The sequence below is a fragment of the Dermacentor andersoni genome, chromosome 7, assembly GCF_023375885.2.
Source record: "Dermacentor andersoni chromosome 7, qqDerAnde1_hic_scaffold, whole genome shotgun sequence".
Lineage (NCBI taxonomy): Eukaryota > Metazoa > Arthropoda > Arachnida > Ixodida > Ixodidae > Dermacentor > Dermacentor andersoni.
In genome coordinates, this window is record NC_092820.1 from 167,718,001 (window position 1) to 167,744,324 (window position 26,324).

At 44.3% G+C, this 26,324-nt stretch overlaps 1 protein-coding gene across 2 annotated transcripts in view; it reads left to right on the forward strand.

Moving 5' to 3' along the window:
- Vps13B (vacuolar protein sorting 13B) overlaps positions 1 to 26,324 on the forward strand; it is a 144,544-nt gene that overhangs the window by 40,287 nt on the left and 77,933 nt on the right. For both annotated transcript variants that reach the window (XM_050180286.3, XM_055071753.2), the window contains exons 17-25: positions 2,480 to 2,729; positions 4,922 to 5,136; positions 8,239 to 8,572; positions 11,258 to 11,372; positions 14,780 to 14,985; positions 15,841 to 16,156; positions 18,435 to 18,637; positions 19,726 to 19,985; positions 22,984 to 23,378. In XM_050180286.3, coding sequence (XP_050036243.2) covers positions 2,480 to 2,729; positions 4,922 to 5,136; positions 8,239 to 8,572; positions 11,258 to 11,372; positions 14,780 to 14,985; positions 15,841 to 16,156; positions 18,435 to 18,637; positions 19,726 to 19,985; positions 22,984 to 23,378 — 2,294 coding nt within the window. The remainder of the gene's footprint in view (positions 1 to 2,479; positions 2,730 to 4,921; positions 5,137 to 8,238; positions 8,573 to 11,257; positions 11,373 to 14,779; positions 14,986 to 15,840; positions 16,157 to 18,434; positions 18,638 to 19,725; positions 19,986 to 22,983; positions 23,379 to 26,324) is intronic.

Below are 26,324 nucleotides of genomic sequence, written 5' to 3' on the forward strand. Positions count from 1 at the left end.
AGCCTTTTAGACGGCTCGTTATTGATACAGTGGGACCTCTGCCGGTAACAGCCACGGGGTACAGACACATTTTGACTGTGATCTGCCCAGCGACAAAGTTCCCTGAAGCAGTGCCGCTTAAAGAACTCAGCTCAGTTGAGATAGTCAATGCACTACTGTCCATATTTGCGCGAGTTGGTTTTCCTGCGGAAATCCAATCAGATCAGGGCACAGTGTTTACTAGCGCTTTGACGACAGCCTTTCTCGAAAGGTGCGGGGTAAAGCTGTTACACAGCTCAGTGCACCACCCCCAGTCGAATTCCGTTGAGAAGCTCCACTCCGTCATGAAGCGCGTGTTGAGAGCATTGTGTTTTGAACATCAAACTGACTGGGAGCTGTGTCTGCCTGGGGTGAAGTTTGCATTAAGGACCGCGCCGCATGCGGCTACGGGGTTTTCGCCAGCTGAGCTAGTGTACGGTCGCTCGCTGCGTTCTCCGCTTCGCATGCTTCGAGACGGATCACTGCCCTCTCCAATGGCTGCAGACTATCTCTTCCACAAATGGCCGCCTCCTGCGCTGGAGCCTCGCTTTGCAACAATATTCCTTTGAGGTGCGTTACAAAAAGGGGAGTCTCAACGGTAACGCCGATGGCTTAAGTCGAAGCCCCTAACGTGGGAATCAGCCTCAAAATTGTTTGTTACTGATGTTTTTCTTCCTGAGGCAGGATATTTAACATATTGCTTTTGTTTAGTGTTTCAAAGTGATGACGTGCTTTCTAGTGCAATTTTCCAATTTGTGGACGCATTCTGAGTGCTGCTAAACTACTGTAAGGAACTAGGCAGTAGTATAAAAGGGGAAAGAGCCTGGCAGGGCTTAGTGGGGGTTGTGCCGTGCTTGCTGACTGAGCGGTTGACTTTCGGCGTAGTTCTAACGCTTGCCGGGAACGAGAACAAAAATGTCAACTCTCCCGAAGTCACATTGCAGTGTCCTGTGTGAACCTGAACGAGAGAACGAGGCCTTCTCTGTGCGCTGCGCTCAAGAAACGCCGACGGACGCCCGACTTCGGTTATGTGCATCATCGAGCAACATCCCTCCGGACAGCGGATGCAGTCCCCTGACCATCGGGATCTCCTTCCCCCGGCGGGGCGGTCTGTTACGTTTCGCCTACGACGCGCGGTATAGCCGGCGCGGATGCAACGGACGCCGGGGCTTCCTTCAAAGCGGCGGACATTTTGGCCCGTTCGGAGCTGCCGCAAGCCTCCCCGCCAAGCGCGTCCAGGCGTGTTTCAGTGCCACGTGTCTTCGTGTGTGCGTGTGTGTGTGTGTGCCCACGCTTGTCAAAGCGCGGCAGCCGGGGAGAGGAGCTCCCCAAGTGTGAAGCGAGGAGGTCTGTCCGGCGCCCGGCCGGCGGTTGAGTCACTACACTCGTCTCAACATGTATCTCAGCTCGTCCGTGCCCCGCCGTCACGTGGTCTCCCCCGTGACCTTCCTTCTTGCCCGCGACGCCGAGACTATAAGAGCAGCTGCCCCCGGACGCCAAGAGAGAGGCTCCGATTTCTTCTGTTGAGTAACGTGCACTCCCGTCTCTCCACTTCGGTCGACCTGACCGGCCGCTCTTTTGCGATGTTAGAATAAACCAGTTGTTCTGTTACCAGTCGACTCATGCTTTGCCGGGACCTTCGGATGCTTCCAGTGCCCCAGGCCGCCAGGCCAACGCTACCCTTGGGGCTTGCGACCCATTTGCAACAACGGGCGTCAGCACTGAGGTTCCAACAACTCGTGCCAGCGGTGCGATTACAACAGTGAGGTGCTGTTTCCACAATATCCGAAGCTAACAACCATCTGTGGCTGTTGATGTCGATGTAAGCAAATGCACCGCTTTGGCATACGACGTGAAAGGTTGCATTTGAAGGCTTCTTGAATATGTGAAATGTCTTATGATTGCGTAAAAGGAATACAAAAAGCGAGGTGCAACAGCAGACATCAGCGACACCAAACTCCAAGGCAGCCGCGTTGGCAGATGGAACGCGGCGTGTCTTTATTGGCCACGCTATTAGCAGAACAGCGCATTCAGGCCTGATGACACAGTAGTCAATGAGTGTTATATAACTTCCAGGAGCGAAATGCTGGCCTGGAGATGCCATTATTAATTCATCGCGATCCACAAAACATACAACCAACGCACACTCAACATGGACGCAGGTACACAAATCAACTGGCGAAAGCCCCGGCACCCTTCCAAAATGTTTCTAGCGGCGTGTGGCAGAGGGCAGCTCAGGAACATGGAAAAGGTGGATTGCTTCATGCTCAAAAGCAGCTGCAGCTTTCATTAAACACAGGCAGGCCTCTACGTATTCAAAAAGCATGCAATAAGACCATAGAGACAGTGTTCAGCTATAGTATATGCCATTGTTTTCTTAGTAGGGGTTGGCTGTTTGTCAGGCAGGCATGAGAGTCTGCACGAAGGTTGACCCTCCCTTTTGTCTCTGTGTTCCTTTCAGGCGGACATCGCCAACATCTGTGTGCTGTTCCCTCGCTTGCCCCTGCTGCTTGCGTTTCCGAGGCAGCAGCGACAGCCAGGCTCAGTGGAGCCCTTACCCAGCATACTGCTGCAGTGGCGTCGTGTGCTGAAAGGAGGTTCTGAAGGCACTGTGGTATGCACACTGTTGCCAGCTGTGAATGTTGTTTCCGCTGACTCTCGACCCAAGCAGGCCGCTGCTGGCTCGACTGAGCCACATGACAGTGCGTCCGGTACGTGTGCTTACCTTTTTAAACAGTTAGGCTTTCTCAGCTTGGGTAAAGAAAGAACATCTTTGTTGGCTGAGGGGTTAATGGTTTGAGCAGTGTGTCAGCATCTACAGTCGAACCATGTGATAACTAAAGCCCGACACAATGCATGGAGCGTGTAAGCGCAGCTGAATGAGGACGTAGAAAGAAACAGATACACAGAGACAGCGCTACACTTTCAACTGTAAATTTTATTTTCGCACGCATCAATAAATATATACCGTATGAGTAGAAACGAGACAGCAAAAAAAGAAAAAGAACATTCAGTGGTGCATGTCGATAAACCGTACATGTGGCCTAGGCATGGTGAAAACATACGCTGCAATGGTTACTACTATAAACAGAGGAATCCTATCTCCTTTCCAGATAGCGACACTGATGGCTTGCTCACGCACCTTTCCTCTAATTTTTCAATTTCATGGGCCTCCACAATCTCCCTTGTCATCCTGCAATGAGTCCTATACAAAATAGAAGTACTTTCAAACATGGGTTTGCAGAAACAATCTCGGCACTGAATGCCCAAATGACCCAAGATTACCGTAGTGATGTTATATTGATGCTATTTTAGTCTCTCATTGATGCATCTGCCAGTTTGACCAATATACATTCTTCCGCATGAAAGTGGAATGGCCTAGACAACGTTATGAGTGCAGGTTACAAATTTTTTTCGATGTTGAGTAGGATATGCATTCCTTTTGTTCTCTGAATTAACCTTTTTGCATAGCTTCTGTATATGCTCAGGGGCAGAGAAAACCATGTCCACCTCTGACTTTGCCGCTATTGTTCTGAGGTTATGTGAAATGCTACGAATGTATGATACTACAGCAACTTTCCTTGCTCTAGCAGTGGTACTGCTTCCCTTTGATGCGTTTTTACCCTTCCTGCTTAAGCACTACGCGACATAGGGGAGCATACGCATCGACTGCATATGCAGTTGCGCTTACACACTCTATCATGGATTCGAACCAATTAGCCCGCCAGCATGTTTTAACGGACACAATGGAATTCTTGCCACAATAAAATATTTTCTTATCTTCCTACAATGAAGCGTCACTAAACTGTAATCTTCAATGAATCCTGCATTAACAGAGTCAACTGGAACATTAGTCCCCATATTATCTACCCCCATAATGCTAACAGGGTACAAGTGCTCAAATGTATCTTCTGCCCACTTAAATTGTGCGACAAACCATCGCAGCACACTTGCAAGGCTGCCCCTCCCCCCTGTCTCTCTCTCTCTTACTTTCTTTCCTTTTTTTTTTTACAAAATCAGCAGCACGACCAAACTTATTCTTGACATTGGAAATACGTCACGGCCAGCATCTTGTTTGTCAATCACTTGTTTCAAATTGTACGGCCACGTTGCCATCAACGTCTACTGACATATGATGCCACCACTGACGATGCTTTTTGCATACCATGCACAGTAGGTAATCTGCAGCACGGTGTTCATTGATCTGTGGTCTGCAGAGAAAACAAAAGTGCAGCAAGTGCCGCAGTATGGGCTGCCACATTGACTATGATTGAGAACTGGGAAGGGGATTGTCAGAGAATACGCGCCTCTACTTAAAGAATGCTGGTTTCAGGACCACCCAAAAGTCATCACATGCGAGAATTGCAGGTAGTGCATGAATTTGTCTAATCATCCTGCTTTTGACTTCAAGCATTCTTTTGGTGTTATTAGCGGTGCTTTATCTTTTTAAGTTTCCAAGAAACAACATTTTTCTAAAAGTATAAAAGAAATAACTTTCTGCACAAAGCAATACTCATTGCAAATGGTTGCACTTACAATGCAACATTTTGTTGAACATAATTAATTTGAGAAAATATAAAAGTCATTCGAAGTCGGAAGGGAGAAGCTTAGGCAAATCTACACACTTACCCGTCATTCTCATGCTGGCTGAACTGCCATGCTTGCAGCTCCCATAGACACTAGCGTCAGAGTTCCCTCTAGTACTAGTAAATTTTGTTGAAAACTCTATGGTGGGGGGGGGGGGGGGTGCAGCACTTGTACAAGAGTTGACAGTGCCCCAAAGTATCATGTAAAATTGATACTTTATGAGATAAAGGAGGGGCAAACAATCGCAGAGAACATTATAAAATTCAGCTGCCTTTTATTCGCATACTCAAGCTTCCCTTCTTTCTTTTCTTTTTAGGGGAGAGATTTCCGTGGTGCGTGAAACTGAGTTCATGGGCAGCGTTTGAAGCTTGCAACCAGCATGTCCGCCACATGCTCAAGCCTGCTTCTCTGTCGTGCACAGTAGCGCTGACCTCCAGCCACAACCCTGAATCTCAGCCTAGGCTGCCTCAGCTCGGTCTCTGCATACACGTTGACGTTGAGCCTTTCCATCTCAGCGTTTCCAAGAAGCAGGTGCGGTTTGTTTGTGCAGAAGTTGCAGCAGAAGAGGATGTGTTTTGTTTCATATCTTCATTTCATTCATTCCTGCCAGAATGTAGGTACAGTATGGTGCACTGTTACAGCGAACACTCATTTACTATTTCGCCACAGATTAATGCAGAATCTTGGCATGGATAGCTTGCAGGCTATTATTTAAGGAGGCCCTGAAATGATTTTGATGATTTTCTACAAACGTACTGAGTCGTTAGAGTAGGTCCTTCTGATCATTAATTGACGCATCTTAGTGCTTTGCGTAAAGCGTGTAATTTATTATAAGGTATTAAAAATGTACTTCGCTGCCGATCACAGTACACTGCTCGGCTGAATTTTCAGCTGCCCCTGACCATTTAATGTAAATTGCCCTAATGACGCTAGTAGGGCGAGCTATCTGATTGGCTGCCCAGGGCGCATCATCGATAATTTTTCCAACGTTATGGTGAACAAATGTTGTTCGTAATAGTTGTAACATTAGTTAATTTGTTTCTATAAAAAGAAAGTAACCGAAATAAAATGTACAAGGACAATTTCTCACTACACTCAAGCATTTCCAGCACAAAGCAAGTGTCATCTGCATGTGTTACAAGGTGCTCCGTGTTGACGAGAGCTTCACGGTCAGTGTTGATCTCGATCTTTATTTTCGCAAGCGCCATGGTTCGCCATTGTTACGTTGTGGGCTGCAAACGTTGCGACTGGCAATATGTCAAGCTGCAACGTTGAGTCCCTCTGCAAGGCAGCAGACGAGCGGAGTGGCTGCAGCGCATTGGACTGTCGCTATCCGATCAGCGCCAGGATTTGCGCATTTTCAGCCATCACTTTACGCTAGTGGATTACACCACAATAGTGTTTCACATGTCCAGTACTGGGGTAAACGCAAGCGCAAGCAGGCTGGGCCTGGCCATTTGACCGTGCCGTTATGGTGCCGTTTTACAGGATGAGCAGAGGCGCAAACGCGAATGGTCTGCGCGGTGCAGCCACCTGGTGCAAGAGCACAACCAAACACAGTAGCTGTAACAAAGTCTATTCTACTTTGCTGCTGGTGTAACTTTTCCTCCGGAGCTTAATTGTGAACACCTTGTTTTTGTAAATGTTTAAAATGTTTTACACTTGGTTAGGGCAATATTAGCTCTTTGTTTGGCTGGTTAAGCTCTATGCCACTGGGTGGCTGGGCCATGCAGACCGATCAGGCCAATCATGTACGTCTACGCTAAAGCTCCTTCATCAGCTTGAGTTTATGCCTCCACCCATCCGTCGAAAAGCCCATATTGCCTGTGGTTACCGGAATACCGGACACGCTCGGCACTGCGACAGAATGCTCGAACACATCACTCCTCGCTGCTTCGATAGCTCTCACTTGAGGTCGACAGCCAAGCTGCTGGCGGAGGTTGGAGAGGCTTTGCGCATTGCTTGCAGACAACCGGAAGTAGACGACACGACGTGCCATCATGACGCAGAGCCAGCGAAGGCAGAGCTTAGCCCCTATCACTCGGTGAACAAGTTGAGGAGAAAATGCATGGCTATGGAGGAGGATAACTTGTAATCGTCTGTAGCTCTCTTAATACGAGACGCTTCAAACAAAATGTGGTGTGAATGATTAACTGTAGCTGTACCCTACGCGTCTACAAAATTTGTCCGAATCGTTTCAGGGGCCCTTAATGCATAGATTTCAGCCTAATAATTTCCTTCAGCCATATTTCTTTCTTTCAATGAAGAAGAGAAGTTCTTCAGTGATGTTGGTGTTAATTACCAGCTAGGTGTTCACTTTAAGAGAGTACTGCACTTTAATATTAAATTAATGCAGTATGTAAGCATAGTAGCCAGTGTAATGCCATAAAAACGATACATTGTGTCATCGTCAGATGTTGCTGGCAGTCCACATTGGTCTTTCACTCCTGTTTTATCCTCACAGTATTATTTATATCTAATCGTTGCTATCTTCATGGCCTGTGATAGTAGGGTTGTTATGTTTTAGAGCACAGCTCTTAGCCACTCATTCCTGCCACGAGCGTTGGCGTTGTCCCTTGTAGCCAAGCGAACGAGCACAGCAAAAGATGAAAGTAAACAAAGAACGCAATGGGGAAGGAAAGACGTGCGAAGGAAAGTGGTAGAGGAGGGTATGGCAAAGGGTGAGAGGAAAAGCGCAGTGCGGCAATGGTGGCTACAAGATGGCGCCAGAGTAGCGCGCATTGTCTGGGAGGGCTGTCAGTGGCGGCTGCTGTGAATTGTGCCCGAAGGTCACCCATAAGCTTTCTCTCGTGATCTCCAGATTAGTGAAACAGTGGCACCACACTTTGCTCCGTTTCAACGTCCTGCATGATACAGATTGCCCGTGTGGGCCAATATATAACAAAATGAAGAGACATATAGAGCTGTGCTCAAATTTAGCATTAGGGAGTATCATAATCATCTGTGAATTTTTCTTTGTATTTCACCAAGCGTCTCCCATAAATTAAATTTAGTTCACTTTCAGTAGTCATCCTATTGGCATTCTTTGCCGTCTTCGTCGAATCTTATGTTTAGCTGTACTGTAGATAACACTTCTAGGAGAGTAGAAACATCAGTCCTGCTGGAGTCTTGATAAGTCAGAAAAATGTTAAAACAAAAAGACAGGTTTGAAGTTACTCCATTAGCTCATTGTGATGTCATGAGATTTGGACAGTGTCTTCTCTGGACTAGCTAATAGTTTATCGATAAGGTGTGCTTATCATAACAAGGTGTGCTTTACATTTAAAAGGAATTTAGGACTCAGCCTATTGGGTTTTGAGGGCATTTCTTGTGCCAAGGCGGTCCAAACATGCAACAGTGCTTTGAAATCCATGACGTATACTAATGGTTCAGCGTGGCAGCTCAGGCTGGAGAAAAAAAGAACTTTGTCCTTCGTTTTTTTTCATGAGTAAGCATCCTTTAGCTCAGGCAAGCTTTCTCTAATCTCGAGTGGGCTTCATGTCGCTGCAAAGAGAGTCGGAGCATATTGGGAACCAGTCGAATGTATCACGAGTGTCAACCAATAATGCCTCTTTCAAGCTTTCTAAGCCTTGGCCTTTGCTCTTCTAACATTCATCATTCTTGTTCTTTCAGCTGAATGAAATTAGGCAGGTTCTGCTGTTCCTGGGGGCCATGCATTCAAACGCTTCCAACACGATGGCTTGGTTCCACCAGCCAGGGGCCAGAGTCACCGAGTCCATGGGCTTGAGACCCATTCACCGGCAGACCTCGGCACCGAAGGGCCTGGGCAGAAGCTTAAGCCTGAGTGAGTCGGGCGAGAAGAATGTCACAACTCCTGTTGTGGCTGCCAGTCCAGTGACCAAGGCTGCCCTCGAAGTGCCTGCCCTGACATTCTGGTTCCAGTGGACGTTGCCCAAGGTTGGAGTCAACCTCTTTGGCAAGAGTGGAGAGGGACCGTTGGCCAGACGTGAGTTGCTGGACGTCGTCTTGACACTTTTCTGAGTCTGCATCACAGTGCAAAAAAAGAAAAGCGGAAAGCATGAGGAATTATTAATTAAAGATTAGGTCGATTGATTTCTGAACCAAGCTAGTTTAACGCAGCAGCTGCGGCCGCTGAGGGACGTAGGAGCAGTGAAAGTAGTCACAAACAGTTTTGCAGGTACATTTGCATGTACAGTATAATTTCAGGGATACGATCATGCCTGATACGAATTTCAAGGTGATACAAATTTTTCATAAGTCCTGGCCTAAGTTCATTAGCTTAAAACATGTGAAAGTTTGGAGGTTGAGAACAACTTTTCGGGCTGTGGTGGATGATACAAACAATTGAGCTGCCTCTCAATTCCTGGCAGAGCTGGCAAAGAGGCTCCAATTTCGATATTATTTCCAAAGTATGGGACAAGATAATTGGGCCTCCCAGTTACTTTTGTGCTTCAATGTATGAAAGAGTGCTTTGTTAAAAAAAGTACGTGGAACAACATTACATTTTTACGGCGAGTTTGATGGCGCACATCTCCAAACTGTCGTCATTCTGGAAATCCGTTTCAAGTAGATAAGCCTTGCAAACTCACCAGCTACAATTCTTAAATTGCAATGCATTTAAACCTCGATATAACAAACTTCAATAGAACGAAATTTTTTATATAAAGAAGTATTTAACTATTCATAACCTCTTGTGCAAAGAACACCACGTATTTAGAACCTCAATATAATGAAGTGTGTTTGTATGCAATTTCAAGGTAACGAAATTTCGCTTTCACTGTAGAGAAATGCCGAGACAACAAATGAAAATTTCTGCGGATGCAGGTGGTCAAATGATTTACTTACAAGCGGCTGCTTGCAAACGCACCTCTCAAATCACTCAAAGCATGACAAGAGTGACCGCCGAAGTGGAATCGCATAATTTTCCGTATAAAGTCCAACTGCAATAAGATGCTATCGTGCCCCGCGCACTTTGTGCTTTAGGTGTGAGTGGAAGTGTGCGAGGGTGAGACAAGAAAAATGGTGGCTTCACGAGCACTGCCTTCCCGTGCGACCAAAGGAAAAGAGGGTGAGGGGGATCGAGCTCGCAGTAACCCGATCAAGTGCACACGAGGGGGTGGGGGGTAAGTTGGCCCATGTCTTAGCTGTGGCTGTGCATGGCTGTAAGCGAGGCTGAGCGCATACGCAGCCGTGCAACCTAATTTCGAGGTAATCTGTCACATGTACCAAGAGTGCGTGCTGAGACAGCGTGGCATCATGTAAGCTGTCCTCCTGCGCATTGTAGTATTGAAGGTTGCATAATCTTGAGTTTCGGTGACTCATTGGAAAGATAGACAGGCAAAGTGTTTGCTCCCCGCTTCCCACACTTTTCATGATAGCGTCGTCCCAGTGCGCGTGACAATATCTGCTGTGGGGGCGGAGTGCACATGCAAGCGTGGCTGGCTTCGTTTAACTTGTACCGCCGATGTGAAGATATGGTTGATGTAGTATGAAACCGTATCACTCGTTGCCGACTCCCAAATTCATCAAAATGAATTGTTTTCTCATTCAAATTTGTTTTTTTCGATTGCCCAGTAACTCAGAAAATTCTGCGGCCCCTTTCCATGTAAGAAAAATCGATCGGTGATTGTACTTAATTGCATAAAAAGTAGAATTTCAATTCAACAAAATTTCAATATAACGAAGCAAATTGTGAATTTCACCCACTTTATTATATAGATGTTTAACTGTATGTGCCGTAAAGTAATTAATTCAAGTTATAATTAGAGATTTGCTTTAATTCACTGAGAATGTGTTTTGACTTCTCATGCAAGTAATGTCCGCCTCTCTGAGTAACCCAGCTCAAGGATGAATAATTTTATCTGAAGCAGGCTATTTTTAAAAATTCTGTAAAACTGAAAAATTGTCACCTGGTATATCTGTGCAGTGTATCTCAATGTGAATGTAACTACTAATATGAAGTATTTTCGTAGCTCTTATCATAAAAAAGAACATGACTTAAGTCTGTCAGCTCTCACTTGAGTTTGCTACAAAGAGACAAGCTACGTCCTAGACGTTACAATTAGCAATGCTAGTTTCAAGGATTTTTACACTTGCATAATCATATTCATTCAAGTTTTTGAAGTGTTTATACTAACAGCACGAATGCAACATTTGGGCACCAATGAAGAGAAAGGACAAACACGGCGCTGACTTTCATTTATACTTTTTGAAACAGATGCTTTCATATGGTTCACAGGAAAACTACAAAAAATCATGTGGCTATTGAAATGAAATATGTCCAACCAATTAGCACAAACCTGCACCCTGTTTTTGAATTGCTTGTAACTGAGCATAGAAGCAAAATATTTTGTGCAATTGTTGAATGTGTTAGGTTACATGATGGGTGCAATCACGATGCAATAAGGAAAAAAACAAAAGCGTGTTTGTGAGAAATATTAGTTGATAACTTAGAAAACACCTGTTTCAATGAAACAGAACTGCATTTTTGGATGTGCTAGGGCCAAAGTATGTGTCATTCGCACTTGCCAGTAGACAAGAAAAATATTTTGATGGTGTTATTGTTCCTTAAGGCTGAAAATATTCTCGTGTGATAAATTATGTTACTTAATAGGACCTTTCGCTTTGAGTTCCTTCTACTAAACCACTTTTTTTCTTGCACCCATGCTAGACGTCTGGCTTCAGCTTGAAGCTGAGGATGTAACCGCATCTCTGGATGTCCAAGAAGTGTATTCAAAAGTCAAGCTGAAGACGTCTTCCTTCAATATCAGTTGCTTCCAAAAAAGGTTTGTGCCGCAATTTAAATGTGCGTCTCCTGCTCACATGTTTTCTATCTGGGATGCTCTTCTGCTCACTTTCCCTGTTATGCCTTTTTTCAGCAGCTTAGTAAGGTAACTGAGAGCTGACGACATATTTGAGCAAAAAAATAGTTTCATACTACGGTGTTATCGGATGCGAAATGAAGTGAAGTTAGAGCCAGACGGAAATACAGTCAACGTCCGATTTTTCAAATTTCCTGGGGGCCGCTAAAATGTCCGAAAAAATCGGGCAGTCAAAAAAATATGCATGCCTTTTACAGCTCCCAAGGGCTCAGATCGCCACAGACACGTCCGAAATAGCTTTGAAGACCTGCCAGTACACTTATTACTTTAAAGACCTGCCAGTACACTTATTAGGCGTATAGGTGCCCGTACTGTGATAGGAGACGGCGCGCGCACGTGTCTATAATTAAGGAATACCGTGTCCCGTGACAATTGCCCCTTCACACTCTTGGTACGCTTCACCGCAATGCTTTGTGTATGTTTCATTACGTAACAGTGCTGTACCGAGGCGAAGCTGACTTTAAAAAATCGGCATGTTGCAACGCGTCGTGCTTTCCGAGCTTCGAAGCCAGTGGCGATGATTGCAAAGGTGGAGCCGGCGCAGTTGCTAACAGCGGCGAATTGTTTCAATTAAAAACACGGCACCGATCAGCAAGAAACTTGGTTGCGAATGTCGAAGCAGCTAGGCCTAGTGATGCTGCGGTGGTGGCTACGGCTGCCTGTGAGAGCGCCGGTTTGAGGTGGCGAGATAATCAAAATTGCGGCGGGGGTGGCTTCGACTAATACCGTTTCGGACCTCCAGGAAATCGGATGGCGAAGGTTTTTTGCGTCCGAAATTTCAGACGTTCTCATATACATTGACTCTATGGGGTGCCTGGTGGTGCTGCGAAGGCGTCCAATTTGTTGGGCATGTCCGAAAAATCGGGCGTCCAGAAAATCGGTCATTGACTAGTATCTTTGCTTCAACCGAATGTGCAGCAGAAGCATATTCGGCCGAAGCAAAGATGCCTTAGCACACAAGCTAATGAAGGCATATTAAATAAAAACAAACCCAACATTTGCATCATCAATATGTCTGTGTGCCTGTGCAGCACTGAACATCAATTATCTGATTATGCGTTACAATAAGTATGCATTTTCGCCATTCCACCGTTGGTCTAACTGCGGTGCACAAATGTATTTGCACATGCTGGCACTTTCCCTATAAATGTGAACATGTCTGCAATGAATAAACTTCTTAACAAGGACACTCTTTTCTGTCCTGGTTTTGCTTCATTTTATTTAGCATCCCATTACAATTGGTATGAACCAACTAGCCCAGCAACAAGCAGTAATACATTGATAATGTAATACAATTCTCCTCTTTCTTTTTTGTAACTTTCAGCCTCAAGGTGCACCCTGCAACTTATACTGAAACGTAAAAGTATAAGAAATATACACGCACACACACACACACACACACACACACACACACATGTTACTGCAGTGGGCTATACTGCCAAGCGCATGAGCTATTGAAGAAAGTCTATTCTTTGTTCACACTAAAATGTTTATATTGATTTTGTCATGCATGCAAGTTACAATGAGGCAATGCGGAAAACTTTGGCAATGTCTAGACATTTTGTTATTTTGCATCGTTCACGATTGGTAATGAGGAACTAAGCAGAGATGAGGAATAGATCGAGCAAGCTACAAGGATTGGTCATAAGTGTTTGCTTGTATCCTTTTTCTTTATCCAATACCTTGGCTGTAGTTTCTGCATGCAGCATCAGGTCATGTTATTCATTTCTTTATTTTCGTATCTATAAAACGTACAGATGACAGGGGCACAGACAAAAAGCCATAAAATCGGCTTGACTAGGTCTGTGTGCCTTATTGGTTTCTTTGGCAACACGTAGCAATGCGTGCATAAATACAAGAAAAAATATTGAAAAAACAATATAGATACAAACAATGTGTGGATAAATGAGACTATTTATACAAAGTTACTTTCGCACAGCGGCAAAAAATTGACATGATTGCAGAAATTGTAATTGTCATACAAGTTACAAAAAACAGAAACAGAAAAACAACAAAATGCAGACAACATAAATCACTTTTCATTTACGGGTACCATTCACAGAAATACAAAACTAAATAAGTCACTGTGCAATTACAGCCTAGGATGCGTGTTCATCACAACAAAACCCAAAGAAAAGCGCTAAGCATACACATGAATTACAGTATGAGTGGCAAGTTTGAGCACCTAATTGAAATGATAATAAATATGCCGATTAATGAAGAGAGTTAAGTAGAGATGGCAGTGCATGGCGCAGCATTTGATTCCCGTAGTTAGTTCTTGAGTGCGGAATATGCCAAGTTTCTCTGTGATGTGTACTGAAACTGCTTGTATTTAATGTTAGCCTTGACAAGTGCTCGAGAAAATTAGTGCTACCTTTTCTTTCTGTTAATAAGCGTTTTAGCAAAATTGTATCGTAGACCCATTTTATTGGCGCTATATCTAATTGACAAAAAGAGGATCAGTATGCGCAACGAATAAAGAGTTTGAAATTGCACGGATGGCTTTCTTTTGCAATAAATATAGAATGTTGATGTTATTGCTAGTCGTGTTGCCCCATACGAGGTGACAATAGTTAACAGGAGATAAAGAAAAGAGGATCATAAAGTAGGAGCTTCACTCTTAATGGTAAAAGGAAACATAATCTTATTAGTATTTCGACAACTCGTGCAAGTTTGTTAGCAATAATGTTAACGTGGTCATTCCATAGCATGTTCTCTTGGAATATGACACCTAAGCTTTTAACCGATGGTACTATGTCTATGAAAGAAGTACCTATTCTTAGATGTCCGTCAATGCTATGCTTTTTGTTTTTTGGCTGAAAAAGCATGCCTTTTGTTTTGGTAGTATTAATAGTTAATGAGTTGAGTAAGCTCCATTTGTTTGTTTGTGCTAGTGTATCATTAGCAACACATAGAAATTTTTTCACGTCCTTAGAAGTTATAAATAAACTAGTGTCGTCGGCATAGATAACAAATTGTATGCCGGTATTGATATTAGTTATGTCATTTATATACAGGCTAAACAATAGTGGTCCTAGTAGGCTTTTTTGAGGAACTCCAGTGAATATAGGCAAATATTTTGAACAGTGGACCAGAACATTATTTGAACATTTGAACTTGAAGAACATTTGAACAGAATGTTATATGATTAGAATAATATATTTTCTTATTTTTCTGACCTCTAAAAGTCTGCTGCGTTATTATTGATGGTCATGTTGTCCTGCATGATGGTCATGTTATCCTGCAAACATGGCATGTTTGCCACCGAATTTGAAGCTTTTCTTTTTTTACTTGTGTCTTTCTTGTACCAGTCCAAATTCACCGACATCAACATGGGAAGCTGGACCGTACGAAGGTGTGGTGTTCAGCTGCACTGAGAAGCTCAACCGCCAGACTGGTACGAGCAAGATGATGGCCACCTCATCTCCCTTGAGCCAGCACAAGCAGGCCGACTTCTTGAACCTGACATGGACGTCCGCTTTGTGCGCTCATGTTCGCAGAAACATCCACAAGTCAAGTGAGTCCCAGCTTATTAACACAAATTCTGCAGAGATCTGCATACTCACAGACTGGTTACATGCATGTTGTGTGCTAACTGAAGAGCAGATAAAAATAAGTGCTGTCCTTTTCTTTCAGCCATGCAATAACAACTAGCCCAATCTTTTACATTACTGAGGAAGTGTCTGTGGTTTGAGGGCAGGGGTGTTTATCAGTGGTTAGAGTCACTTGGTGTGATGTATCCTGCTTGTTTGCTTTAATTTATCACATTGCCACCAGGTTATTTTGTTTGTTTGTTTGTTTGTTTGTTTGCTTGTTTGCAGTTTTCGTATCGCCACCCAGACATTACAACAGGAAGGGGGGGGGGGGATACAAAAATGAACTAAAAGGATGTCTAGTACATGGTGATTGCACAAGCAGCTCTTGTCATCACAGGAAATGATTACAAAAAATAATGACAAAAGCTTGTGATGAACATCTCTTAGGGCCCGGCCCATTCACACCAACGATTAGCAGAGGTCATGCAACTGACAACAACTGGCCACTAAGGAGTGACTCATGGCGACTGGTGTTCTCATAGGCAAGCATGACTTGCTTGTCACCACATCGGAATATCTCGCAATTTTAGCAGCTTTGTGACTCCAATTGCAGAGCTGAAAAATCGAGCAGTGAGCAACTAACCCAAATGATCACTTTATGACCAAAATGGCCATTTCCGGCCTCCTCAACTTGCTGGCATTAATTAACCTTTTCAAGGTGGCATGACGCCACTGGCAAAATGAATTAAACCACCCCAACTGGAAATGCTTGAGTGAAATGTGTGACCATTTGCTCGCTTGTGTCTGTTTTATGTCTAGCTCTTTTTTCTTCCCAGGAAAGGAGTTCACTCCCTTGACAGAAGCTGAGAAGCAGGCTCTGAAGCCACATTTTCTCAGCGAGGTTGATTTAAAACTGGCTCCCCTGGACGTGGTGCTGCACACGTGTGTCGCCGGCGTTGTGGCTGATATGGCTGTGCCAGTTCAGAGCCTCCTGGAACTCTTGTGGACGCCAGCAGCCAGTGTTCCTTCAAAGGGCCAGTCCTCCAAGCCAGCAGGCTGGGATTTAAACAGCAGAGCGCTGCCGCTTGTCTACGTCTCTTCAGGAACCATCCGCATTTTTCTTCCTGAGGACGATAATAGGGAATCAGAGAGGTGAGTTCTTCTTTCCTATAATTCAGAAGGTTCCTCTGAGGCATAATACAAATTACAACACAAATACAAGAAGGGCGTCACACGGGCACGAACAAACTTGTTTCGTGGATAAAGTCTAGCAAGGACCAATGAAACGGCCCATGTATTCAGTGTTGCCAAGTCAGGAGGGCAGTTCATACAAAGGCTGGTTGCTCCGAGGTGCCACAGATGCGCTTGCTGTAGCTTCATGTATGACCACTACAAGTGTGTCATGTTCACTGCATTAACAGAATTGGCACAGAATGAGCACGAGGACACAGTATGCTGCTGTGGCCAGTGGATGGTCGTGGCCAGTGTAAGTGCCGACATGAAGTCTTGATCAAGACGCATGGAGTTTGGAAAAAAAGAAAAGAAACAGAATGCACGATTCTGTGCAGTCAGCCACAAAAGTATACAAGAGCACGGGTTCCATAACAAATGTGGATTTCTGCTTTTTTAAGGCATGGCATTTTTAATTTAATGGATCACTGTGTAGGTCGCACGAACTACTACACATAGAAAGTTTCAATTCGAGGCTATGTGTCTAGGCTTTGTGGGAATTCGGCTTTCCTTTCTTTTTTTTTATGAGGATTGATCCAGAAATAAGGTTCCCCTAAATTTTAGAAATAGACAACATTGTTTATTCTCGTAGAAATTTACATCATTGGAAAGATGAAACTTTGCTCTAATTTTCTACATAAACGCCATCTTTTTCTATGCATTTTTATAGACAGTGCTCCAATTTCTGTATACCAATGTCGTAGAACTCCACCGCTAACCCGTTGAGGAAGCGTTTCACTTCTTTGACTGCATCGTCGCTGCAGAAGCATTGGCCATTCAAATGTTCCTTTAACTCGGGGAACAAGTGATAATCACTGGGCGCGATGTCTGGACTGTACGGTGGATGGGGCATGACAGTGCACCCAAAGTTTGTCGATAGTTCCTGGGTTTGATGGGAGACGTGAGGTCAGGCGTTGCCTTGAAGCAGCATTACACCGGCTGTCAGTCGTCCTTGCTGTTGGTTCTGGATAGCTCACCTGGGTTTTCTTAGTGTTGCGCAATAACTGCCTGAGTTGATTGTTGTCCCACGTTCCACGAAATCGATCAGCAGTATCTCCTTATGATCCCAAAAAACACTGGCCATGACTTTGCCAGCAGAGTGAGTTTGTTTGAACTTCTTTGCGACTGGTGACTCTGGGTGATGCCACTGTTTGGATTTTTGTTTTGTTTCGAGAGTAAAATGAAGCACCCACGTTTAGTCTCCTGTAACAATGGAGTCCAACAGTCCTTTATCTCCTTGTGGTCTGATGTCAATAGCCGCGGTACCCGTCGAGCACAACACTTGTGATACTCCAATTTTTCAGTCAAAGCTCTTTCCACTCTACCGTAAGAACTCCCAGGAATCTGAGCAACAAGTTCACGGACGGTGATCCTCCTGTTTTGAAGCACTTTGCGTTGGACCATCTCTAGAACCGCCTCCGAAACTGATTGTCTTCCACTCTGTTCTTCATCGTGGACTTCCTTCCGACCGGCACTAAACTCCCCTGCACCACTTTTGGACGTGTGGAACGAACATACACTTTTCACCATACACATCTGTCAGCTGACGATGAATATCGACGATGGAGTCCCTTTGGCATGCAAAAAGTGAATTACGGAATGAATCTCGCACTTGGTGGGATCAACAATGGGAACCTCCATATCGGACGGCTGCTGAGCCAAGAATGAGTGCGAATGAGAATGAAAGCACAGCCGGGGGGAATCAAGAGTGGGGGAACAGCCACGTGCAGCAGTGTTGCCGGATTTCGCCTCGCACCTTCCCGTGTGGCTGGAGCTCTTTGGGAACCTTGTTTCTGGATCAACCCTCGTAGATCCCATGTGCCATAAACTTTTTTGGCCAACTGGACAACAAGTAAGACAACTTTCAGAATTAGCCAGTGCCATCACATCAGAAAAATGTGTTACAATGGAATGGATCGTGAACAGTTCTTAATTTCTAAAGCATGCAGTAAGAACATCACATGAGCTGGTGTCAGATTGTTGTCATTGCTCCCTACCATGATCATCATGATGACCTCTGTATATCTACCATGGTGGCTCAATAGCTGCGGCAATCTGCTTCTGAGTGCAAGGTCACAGGCTCAAATCCCAGCTACGATGGCCACATTTCGATGGGATCCCTGCTAGTTTATCAAAATGTACGTGGATTGGAAATATCATGTGAGCTGATGTTTGCATATTGTTGCCACCATCTGTGCAGGCTGTCAAGTAGTGGGGACGTCTGCCTGATGCAGATTGGAGCAGCATCCCTGAGCCCTCAAGTGGAGAACCCTCTGTGCCGCCGCCCCTTGCGGGAGGACTTGTACTGCTGGGCACAGGAACAGGGCATGCTGAATGCCGTTGGCTCGGACCTGGAAGACCGGCAGTACCACATGCGCCTGTCATCCTTCTTTCTGTGCACACGTGAGTGCCCACACCATTCTGGAAGCTGGCATTGAAAACATTTCATTTCTTAAATTGCAATAGCATGTGTGTGTCAGTGATGTGCCTCTCCTTTTGCACTCTGCCGAATATAAATTCTTGATTTTCTTGTTGTTATGTCCGCAAGTGTCGTTGCACATAAACACAGGCGTACTCATGGTAGTCCAAAAGGCATATGTAGCTGGGAACAATTAAATGCTTCTTTATTGCATCAAGCACCGTCGGGAGTAGAAGCCAAACTGTGCAGTTTGTTTTTGTGCCCCGCGGTCAAGAGGTCATTACTGGGGATTGCACTCCCCTAAACTGGCCTGCAGCAGAAGTCGGTTGCATCGGAGATGAGACAAGCCAGAGCGGAATAGCACACAACACTTGGGTTTTCAATAATTTACATTCTTGGAATACGGAAGTGAATACGGATGGTGTGCTTTACAAGTGTAAGTACATTTGACTCATCAGTCCAGATAGATGTAATACTCTGCCTTTAATGTTCTTTTAAGCATAAAGGGAGGCTTTCAAGGATTTGGCACATATATTCTCTTCCAGCACTAGTTAATTCCGTACGTAAGAAATTTAATCATTATGCATTTCTTGCACCTTCAAAATCAGTGCAACACATAGAGCTGAAGAATACATTAAAAATGTGAAATGTTCCTGCAAGTTTTGTTGCTTACACAAGTGTGAACTCTATGCCAGGACTGTTGAAAATAGCACAGGAACAAAATCTACTACTACTCCTGCAGTACACTTTGAAAATGCTGAGCCACTTGAGAAATTTATCTTCTGTAAATCATTATTGTCAGAAACAACAACAACAAAAAAAACCAACCTGGCACACGATCACATGCAGATGCCAGTAGCAAGCACCCAGGTGTCTGCCTTCCAACTCTTATCTGTAAAACACCTTGTGCACATTAATCAGGAGTGTCTTAATATGTATACAAGTCTTAAGTGGCATTATTTCATTAGTATTTACAATTCCAAGTGACTAACTTTGTGTGTAGGAGCATACAAGCAGCGTGTGAAAGGAAGTGTACATTTCAGTGACTCGCTTTCCTCCTGCCTCTTACTAGTGAACTGGAGTGATTTGGCAAGCCAGGATGTCAGAGGCGAGGGCACCGTCCTGGGACCTGGTGGTAGTCAGCCAGTGACCACGCTCATGGGTGAGAACCCAGCCTTCGAATGGAACCGCCAGCCCCCCGGGGCCCACGTGCTTGGCAGGGCGTCCAAGGCCCCTGTGCCCTTGCACTTGGTCACTTCCTGCTGCGACCTGCACGTCACCCTGGCTCCTGCAATGATCTTCGTGGAGAGCATGGCTGACGGAACTTCTCAGGTGGAGTTTTGTCGTTGACCACATCAACCTGCACTGCAGTGGTTATAGGCGAGGCACACTATTTGCTTGAAACTTGTTCATGTGCATTGTTGTGTGGCGTTTGGATTCGAGACAGTACAATGTTGGCATTGTACTACAAATGTCATGAGTTATGCTGGGTCTACTCTGCTTTCATCGTCAAAAGCTGTATTGCCGTGTTGCTGTGTCATGTGTGATTGCTGCACTTTAAATTAGCTCCAGCCACGGGTATGTGGGAGCCGCCTAGATTTAAGGACTTCAATAGGTCTGAATGCTTGGAAAAAAAAGAAAAAAGAAAAGAAAGAAAGAATAGAAAAAAAGTCAGGCCGTGCATTGCAGTGATCTTAGTAAGGCTAATGGTAATTTTAGCCTCATGAGTTTTTCTACAGGTAAACGAACTAAGCACCTCATTTGTTTAATTCATTTTACTGTTCTCTGGCTGTTTTCTCACGTTAGCAAACATGGACTATGTTCAAAGATTAAAATATAAGCAGCAGAGTACATTGAATTTTGAACAGCCTAGTGAAAAAGCAAGTGCTGCGAAGATGTATGATTAACTGTGATGTGCTGTGAGTGATCTGTGATATGTCATAGGTGGTCATACATGTTTGTGCCCTTTGCTTTCTTCTAAGCTGTGCAAATACCACGTGCACCACATATGCCATTGTTCAGATGTCAATCATTCAGCATGGTAATGACCAGCCTAAGCAAGAGAGAGAAAAGTTCAGGGAGAAGGAAATCTGAGAAGTCGTCCTGAGGCACATTCCTCTTGCCAGCTTCTCTGCTGTGGGCAAAGGGGAAGGGAGAAAACAAAAAGGAATATAGATGGGCAATGATGACGATAGAAGCAAAAGACAGAACACATAACGAGCAGGTCTACCCACAGCCTATAAGAGCCCACACCCGTGCTTTAAAGGGGGACACGGGTTGTGGCGACCAAAAATCGCGAAAAAGCTCTATATTTTTTTATTGCATTTTTGGAGTGTACAGCTATTATTGCATCTACATTGTTAATTTCATACCGATAACATCAGTATTTTAGCCGCAGTGACGCCTTATACGACATGTACTAGCTGAATTTCAGGCGGAACTTGCGCTGAAACAGCACATTTTCCGAAACGCGCGCCTGCTCTTCCACATGTGCTAGCGCGGACTTCTTGGTCTCATCTGAAAGAGGTGGCTTTTCCTTTCAAATTCCCGCCAGAACGGGCCCCATTCGGCCATTGGCCACTTAGAAAATGCGCGGCAAAAGAAAGTACTAGAACCAAGTAATCAAAAAATCAAGTAATACCTGGGTGGCCTGAAAACTAGCAAATTTAGTCACCCAAAGGCTCAATATATGTCAAAAGCTCGTTAACTTGAAATTCGCAGGGATGCTCACCGAATTCGAATTAAACAAAATTTTAACTAACGAAAGTGATAAACAGAAGGCTATATTTGATGATGTAGAGCAGTGAAAGCACCTCTGGAGCCATCATATTTTATTTATGAAAGAAATTCGTGATAATTTTCTGCTTCCTTTTTTCTGAATGCGATTGGTGTAAGCTTACATTTAAGAGCTCTAATCTGTTGGAAAGCATCTTCTTCATCATCCTGAATACTGAAGAACAGCCAAGCGCTATTCACTTCTTCCATCAGCTCCAATAACAAAGGTTGCACCAGTGCTTCCTTTTCCTCATCCACATCAATTTCATCATCTTCCACTGCGTGGTCCTTGCTAGCTACCTGGGAGATGATGTCATTGTCTGTGATTGCATCGTAGACCACTGCACAGCTGTCGACACTTATGTAGTCTGCGAAGTCCGCGTCGCCCAACATTTCATGTACAAACCTCAGATGCGTTAACAACAGCCTGTGAGCACGTGGCCGAAGGTAACATCCGCGCCTTCCGCTGGCTCACTTGCGTTATCAGTGAGATTATGTGCTGCATGCGCCTTTGCTTAGGATGCGTTTGGTTAAATGCACGGCATATAATCTCGCTGATAAAGCGAGTGGGCCAGCAGAAGGCACAAATGGTATCTCCAGCTAAACTCTCCCGCATTGTTGTTAACAGGTCTGAAGCCTGTACTTGAACAGGAACGTGATCATTTTCCTCAGGTCCTCTAGTCCTCGGTATTTGTGAGATGAAGTAATGGCGGCACATGCACAGCGTAGGTGTGGTCACTGCAACAAGAACATCCCGCAACACACGCAGCGCAGCACTGACACAAAGATGCGAAAAAATGGCGCAGCTATCTCGCTTGCTCGACCTTTGCAACTGGCGAGTTGGCTGCCGGGCCACCTGGGTGGCATCAGCTGCATGCACCACTGTCAGTGTCGATGTAACTAACCATTTGCAAGAATAAACTAAGAATGTGGCAGCCATGACGTTATTCTGGCCCTTTGATCTTTTCCAGTGCAGGCAGTTCATAAAAGCATAGCCTCTGAGATTCAAGGGAGCTGTCACTGTGGCTTTGATTGGTGACTATGGTGATAAGCATGCCGTGCCACCTGTCACTTAGCTAGGAAAGTTGCCACCAGCGCAAGCGAGCAGCTTACTACAATGACATGCAGATCTAATTATCCGTTGTTGACCCAATTTGCATGCAAATTGACAAGCTTTCAAGCTTTTTAATACATGGAGTTCTATGGAACTTAGCCGGACTGTGCCAGTTGGTTTGAATTATCCAAAATTTTGAATGAATGAGGTGTATACGTATCAACGAGCTTTTACTGTAATGTCCTCTGATAACAGTTGGCTGTTGAGATGGGCAGTAGTATCAGCCAACCTCTGTCGATCTTGCATTTATAGAGGGCAATCACATAGCACATAGTTATGGACATGGCCATGCACATGGTCATGCACATGGCAAAGCTCACAGTCCGGAGACACATTGCATCACGCGAAGTGCATGTAATGACACCAGCACCCAAATCAGCATCCTTTTAAAATGCCAAATTCCAAACAAGCGGTATTTTGTACCCTCACAAAACTACACAGGAGGTCCTGGTCTGTGGACACTCTGTGGAAGCGAGCATACCACGTGACCTGCATTGCCACTTGAGCCTGGACCAAGTGGCCCTGGTGCACAGCATCTTCTCACAGTATCTGGACATTGTTGGCAAGCTGGCCGCAGCCACGACACCCACGGGGAAACACATTTTTCCTGCACTGTGCCACACACCCGAATGTCGCGACAGCGGCCTGGGAAGCGAGCTTTCCGAGGCCCTTGAGCCCGTTCAGGCTTCCGGCACACCAGCTACAGGACTGAGCTTCGTGCCCTTTGACCTCTTACTGACTGCATCAACAATCTCTCTGACGCTTGGACAAGTGGAAGCCGACAGGCGAAAGCAATCGCACTCGCCACCAAGTTGCAGTGACGATGAAGACATTGGGTAAGTCTTGAATACGACTCAATATTCATCCATGTTGTTTTGAATCTATGTTGTGCTGTTATTCTCTTCTTTGCTCATTGTGGCTGTGGGTAGCATCATTGATTTTATATGGATGTTGGTTCTTTGTCTATTGTCAAAGCTCATAATAGTGAATACATCACTCTTAAAAATGTTTGCACCATTTGGGGCCTACCGTATTTACTCGAATGTCATGTGACCACGATTCTAATGCGAGGGTCGACTTTCCAGTCAAGCGAAATAAAAAAATAAATAATACCATGCATGTAACATGAGATGAAAGGAAGAAGAAATGGGACCTTTATTCAAAAAATCACAATTAGCAAAGAAGTTCTCTTGGGTGATCCTTTTCAGAGATAGGTTCCGCATGACTCATCACCAAAAGCATTCCCAACAAGTGTTTTTGGCACTATGCAAGCTTGCGATCAGTGCCAAGAGTGCTGACAGCCATATACTCTGAGGATATCAGTGCCGGGACAAGCCAAGCCTCGCGGAAGTGAAACTATCTCCTAAAGTGATCACCTGAGAATCACATAACCTCTGAGCTTGTTTGAGATTAAGTGCTTCTTAAGCGGCCAAGAAACCATTTCATTTGGGGACACTACCAGGTCACTGTGAGGTCCCCAGAGCCCTTCCGGCCGGCCTCAGATTTAAAGAGGACCTTCCATTGGTCTTGCCATCCATGAATTGTTGACGTCAAGCTGTCGACTCACGGTGGAGTTTCCCACCCTCTCAGCCATCAAAATTGCTCGCCTTTCGAAGCAGGCGTCATACCAAATGCGCTACGTAGCTATGACATCCCGAATAAACGGAGTCGAAGCGCGAAAGGCCACAGGGTGCTGCAGCACTGCAACCGTAACACCAGTCACAAGCACAGCGAAAATAGCGTCGATGCCAACAAAAACCAAGTTTTGACTTCGAATTGTTTAAAGATTAGATCGGGACGTACAGGTTGCGAACATAAAGATAAAAACCTTGAGATTTAGAATGTTTGGTTTAAAATAATCAATTTTGTTTTTATTCGAATATAACGCGAGGGTCGAGCTTTAGCAACAAAAATCATGAAAAAAACTTGCGTTACAAACGAGTAAATACAGTATCTTGTCCCACAGCAATAATCATCATCTGCCTTGCTTGCATTTCTGCTCTTTAATAGTGCGAGCCCGGTACTCGCAGGTCACAGACGGCATGTGCGTTATCAGCATGACATAGCACTCTCGACAGGAAAGTAGCCAGCACAGCTACCAAGTTCAAATTATCCAGCAAAGGCTAATTTCAGGATCAATATATAATGAAATTTTGGTCCCATAAAAATGTATAGGCGCTGGATAAGCCTTTGGTTAGGAGAGAATTACTTGAAAAATTTAAAATAATCAGATTTGAATTAATGTAAGTCTACTGTACTTGGCAAAGAATTGCAGTGAGGTTGCTTCGTTCAGTATTTATATGATGAGACAGAAAAAAGGAAGAACAAGAAGATAGTTTGCTAACTAATATACCTAACTGCAGGCCATTATTTGAACTATGCTTTGAGACTGAGGTAGGAAGGCTAGACCTCTCAGTATCAGTGTTAAGAAGCAGTTTTAAGAAGCATTGGCACAAAGAGCGATAAAATACATTAGTGTTGCTAGAAGTGAGGAGACCATTGGCTTGATGTCTGGCGAGAATGACATTGATAGCTAGGTTGTTATTACATAAAACTTGATAATACCTACCAAAGAAACCAATGCAGTGACTGCATTTGTGTATATTTGTGTTCTTCATAAGGCAGATTCGTTAAAGTCTATTATGTTGGAACTTGGCTAACTTCTCTATAAGCACATTGTTCTCCCTTGAATTGCACTGACAAAGAGTATTTTGTTCTACATATTACCTCTGTCCTGGTGAGTTCTCAAGCTGTGGTGCTTCATTGTTCACGATATTGTTCATGATATCATTGTTTATTGTTCATTGTTCGCCTTCAAAATTATCTTAGCCTAATTCATAATTGGTGTAACACCTGGTTAATGGCTTTAAATGCAAATTGGCCTATCAGACATTTGTTCGTCCACAGCTCGAGTATGCATCATCCATTTGGTCCCCACATCCTACATACTTAATCGACATGCTTGAATCAGTCCAGAAGCGAGCTGCCCGTTTCATTTCACGTAATTATAGCCACCACTCCAGCGTAACGCAAATGAAACTCGATCATTCCATCCAGCCTTTAGTTCTTCACCATAATATCGCTCTGTTATCCTTGTTTCACAAATATGTTTATAATGCCACACAATCCACACTGCATATCCAGATCGCCTCGAACATGTCTCGCCGATTAAATAACCATTTAATTTTTGCACGCACGTACCGTACGACACATGCTTTGAACTTTTCCGCACTCCCTATGGCCATTCGCTTGTGGAACAATCTGCCTGATCACATTGCTTCCGAGTCAGATCAAGAAAAATTTCGTCATCTCCTACACGAGCATTTTTCATAATAGCACTTACAAATCACTTTATCTTGTTTCTTACACTTGGCAATGTGATTCGAACTTCTTGTGATGTTTTTATTTTTACTGATGCATCGCTATATTGCTCTTATGAATTGCTATTTTATGCTGCGTCACGTGTTTACTTGTATGCCCTGTATATATTATTGCTTTTTTGCGTCTGTTTCCCTAAATATCCCTTCAAGAATTGTACTCCCCGATCTGTTCATTTTTCGTGTATTTTACTTTCTAGTATTAGTGCCTTATGTTAAGTTCTACTCGTGTTATTTCCTTAAGTGTACCTTTGTGGCCTTTCATTACTTCAATTTTTCCTTTTTCATTTTTTGATCTTGGTAGTAATGTTGATGAGCCCTGCATTAAGGCGTATCTTTTGTATTAGACTTCAGAAGGCTGCTTTCTCTTTTTCTTTTTTTTGCCTTGATTTTGTAACCCCCCCT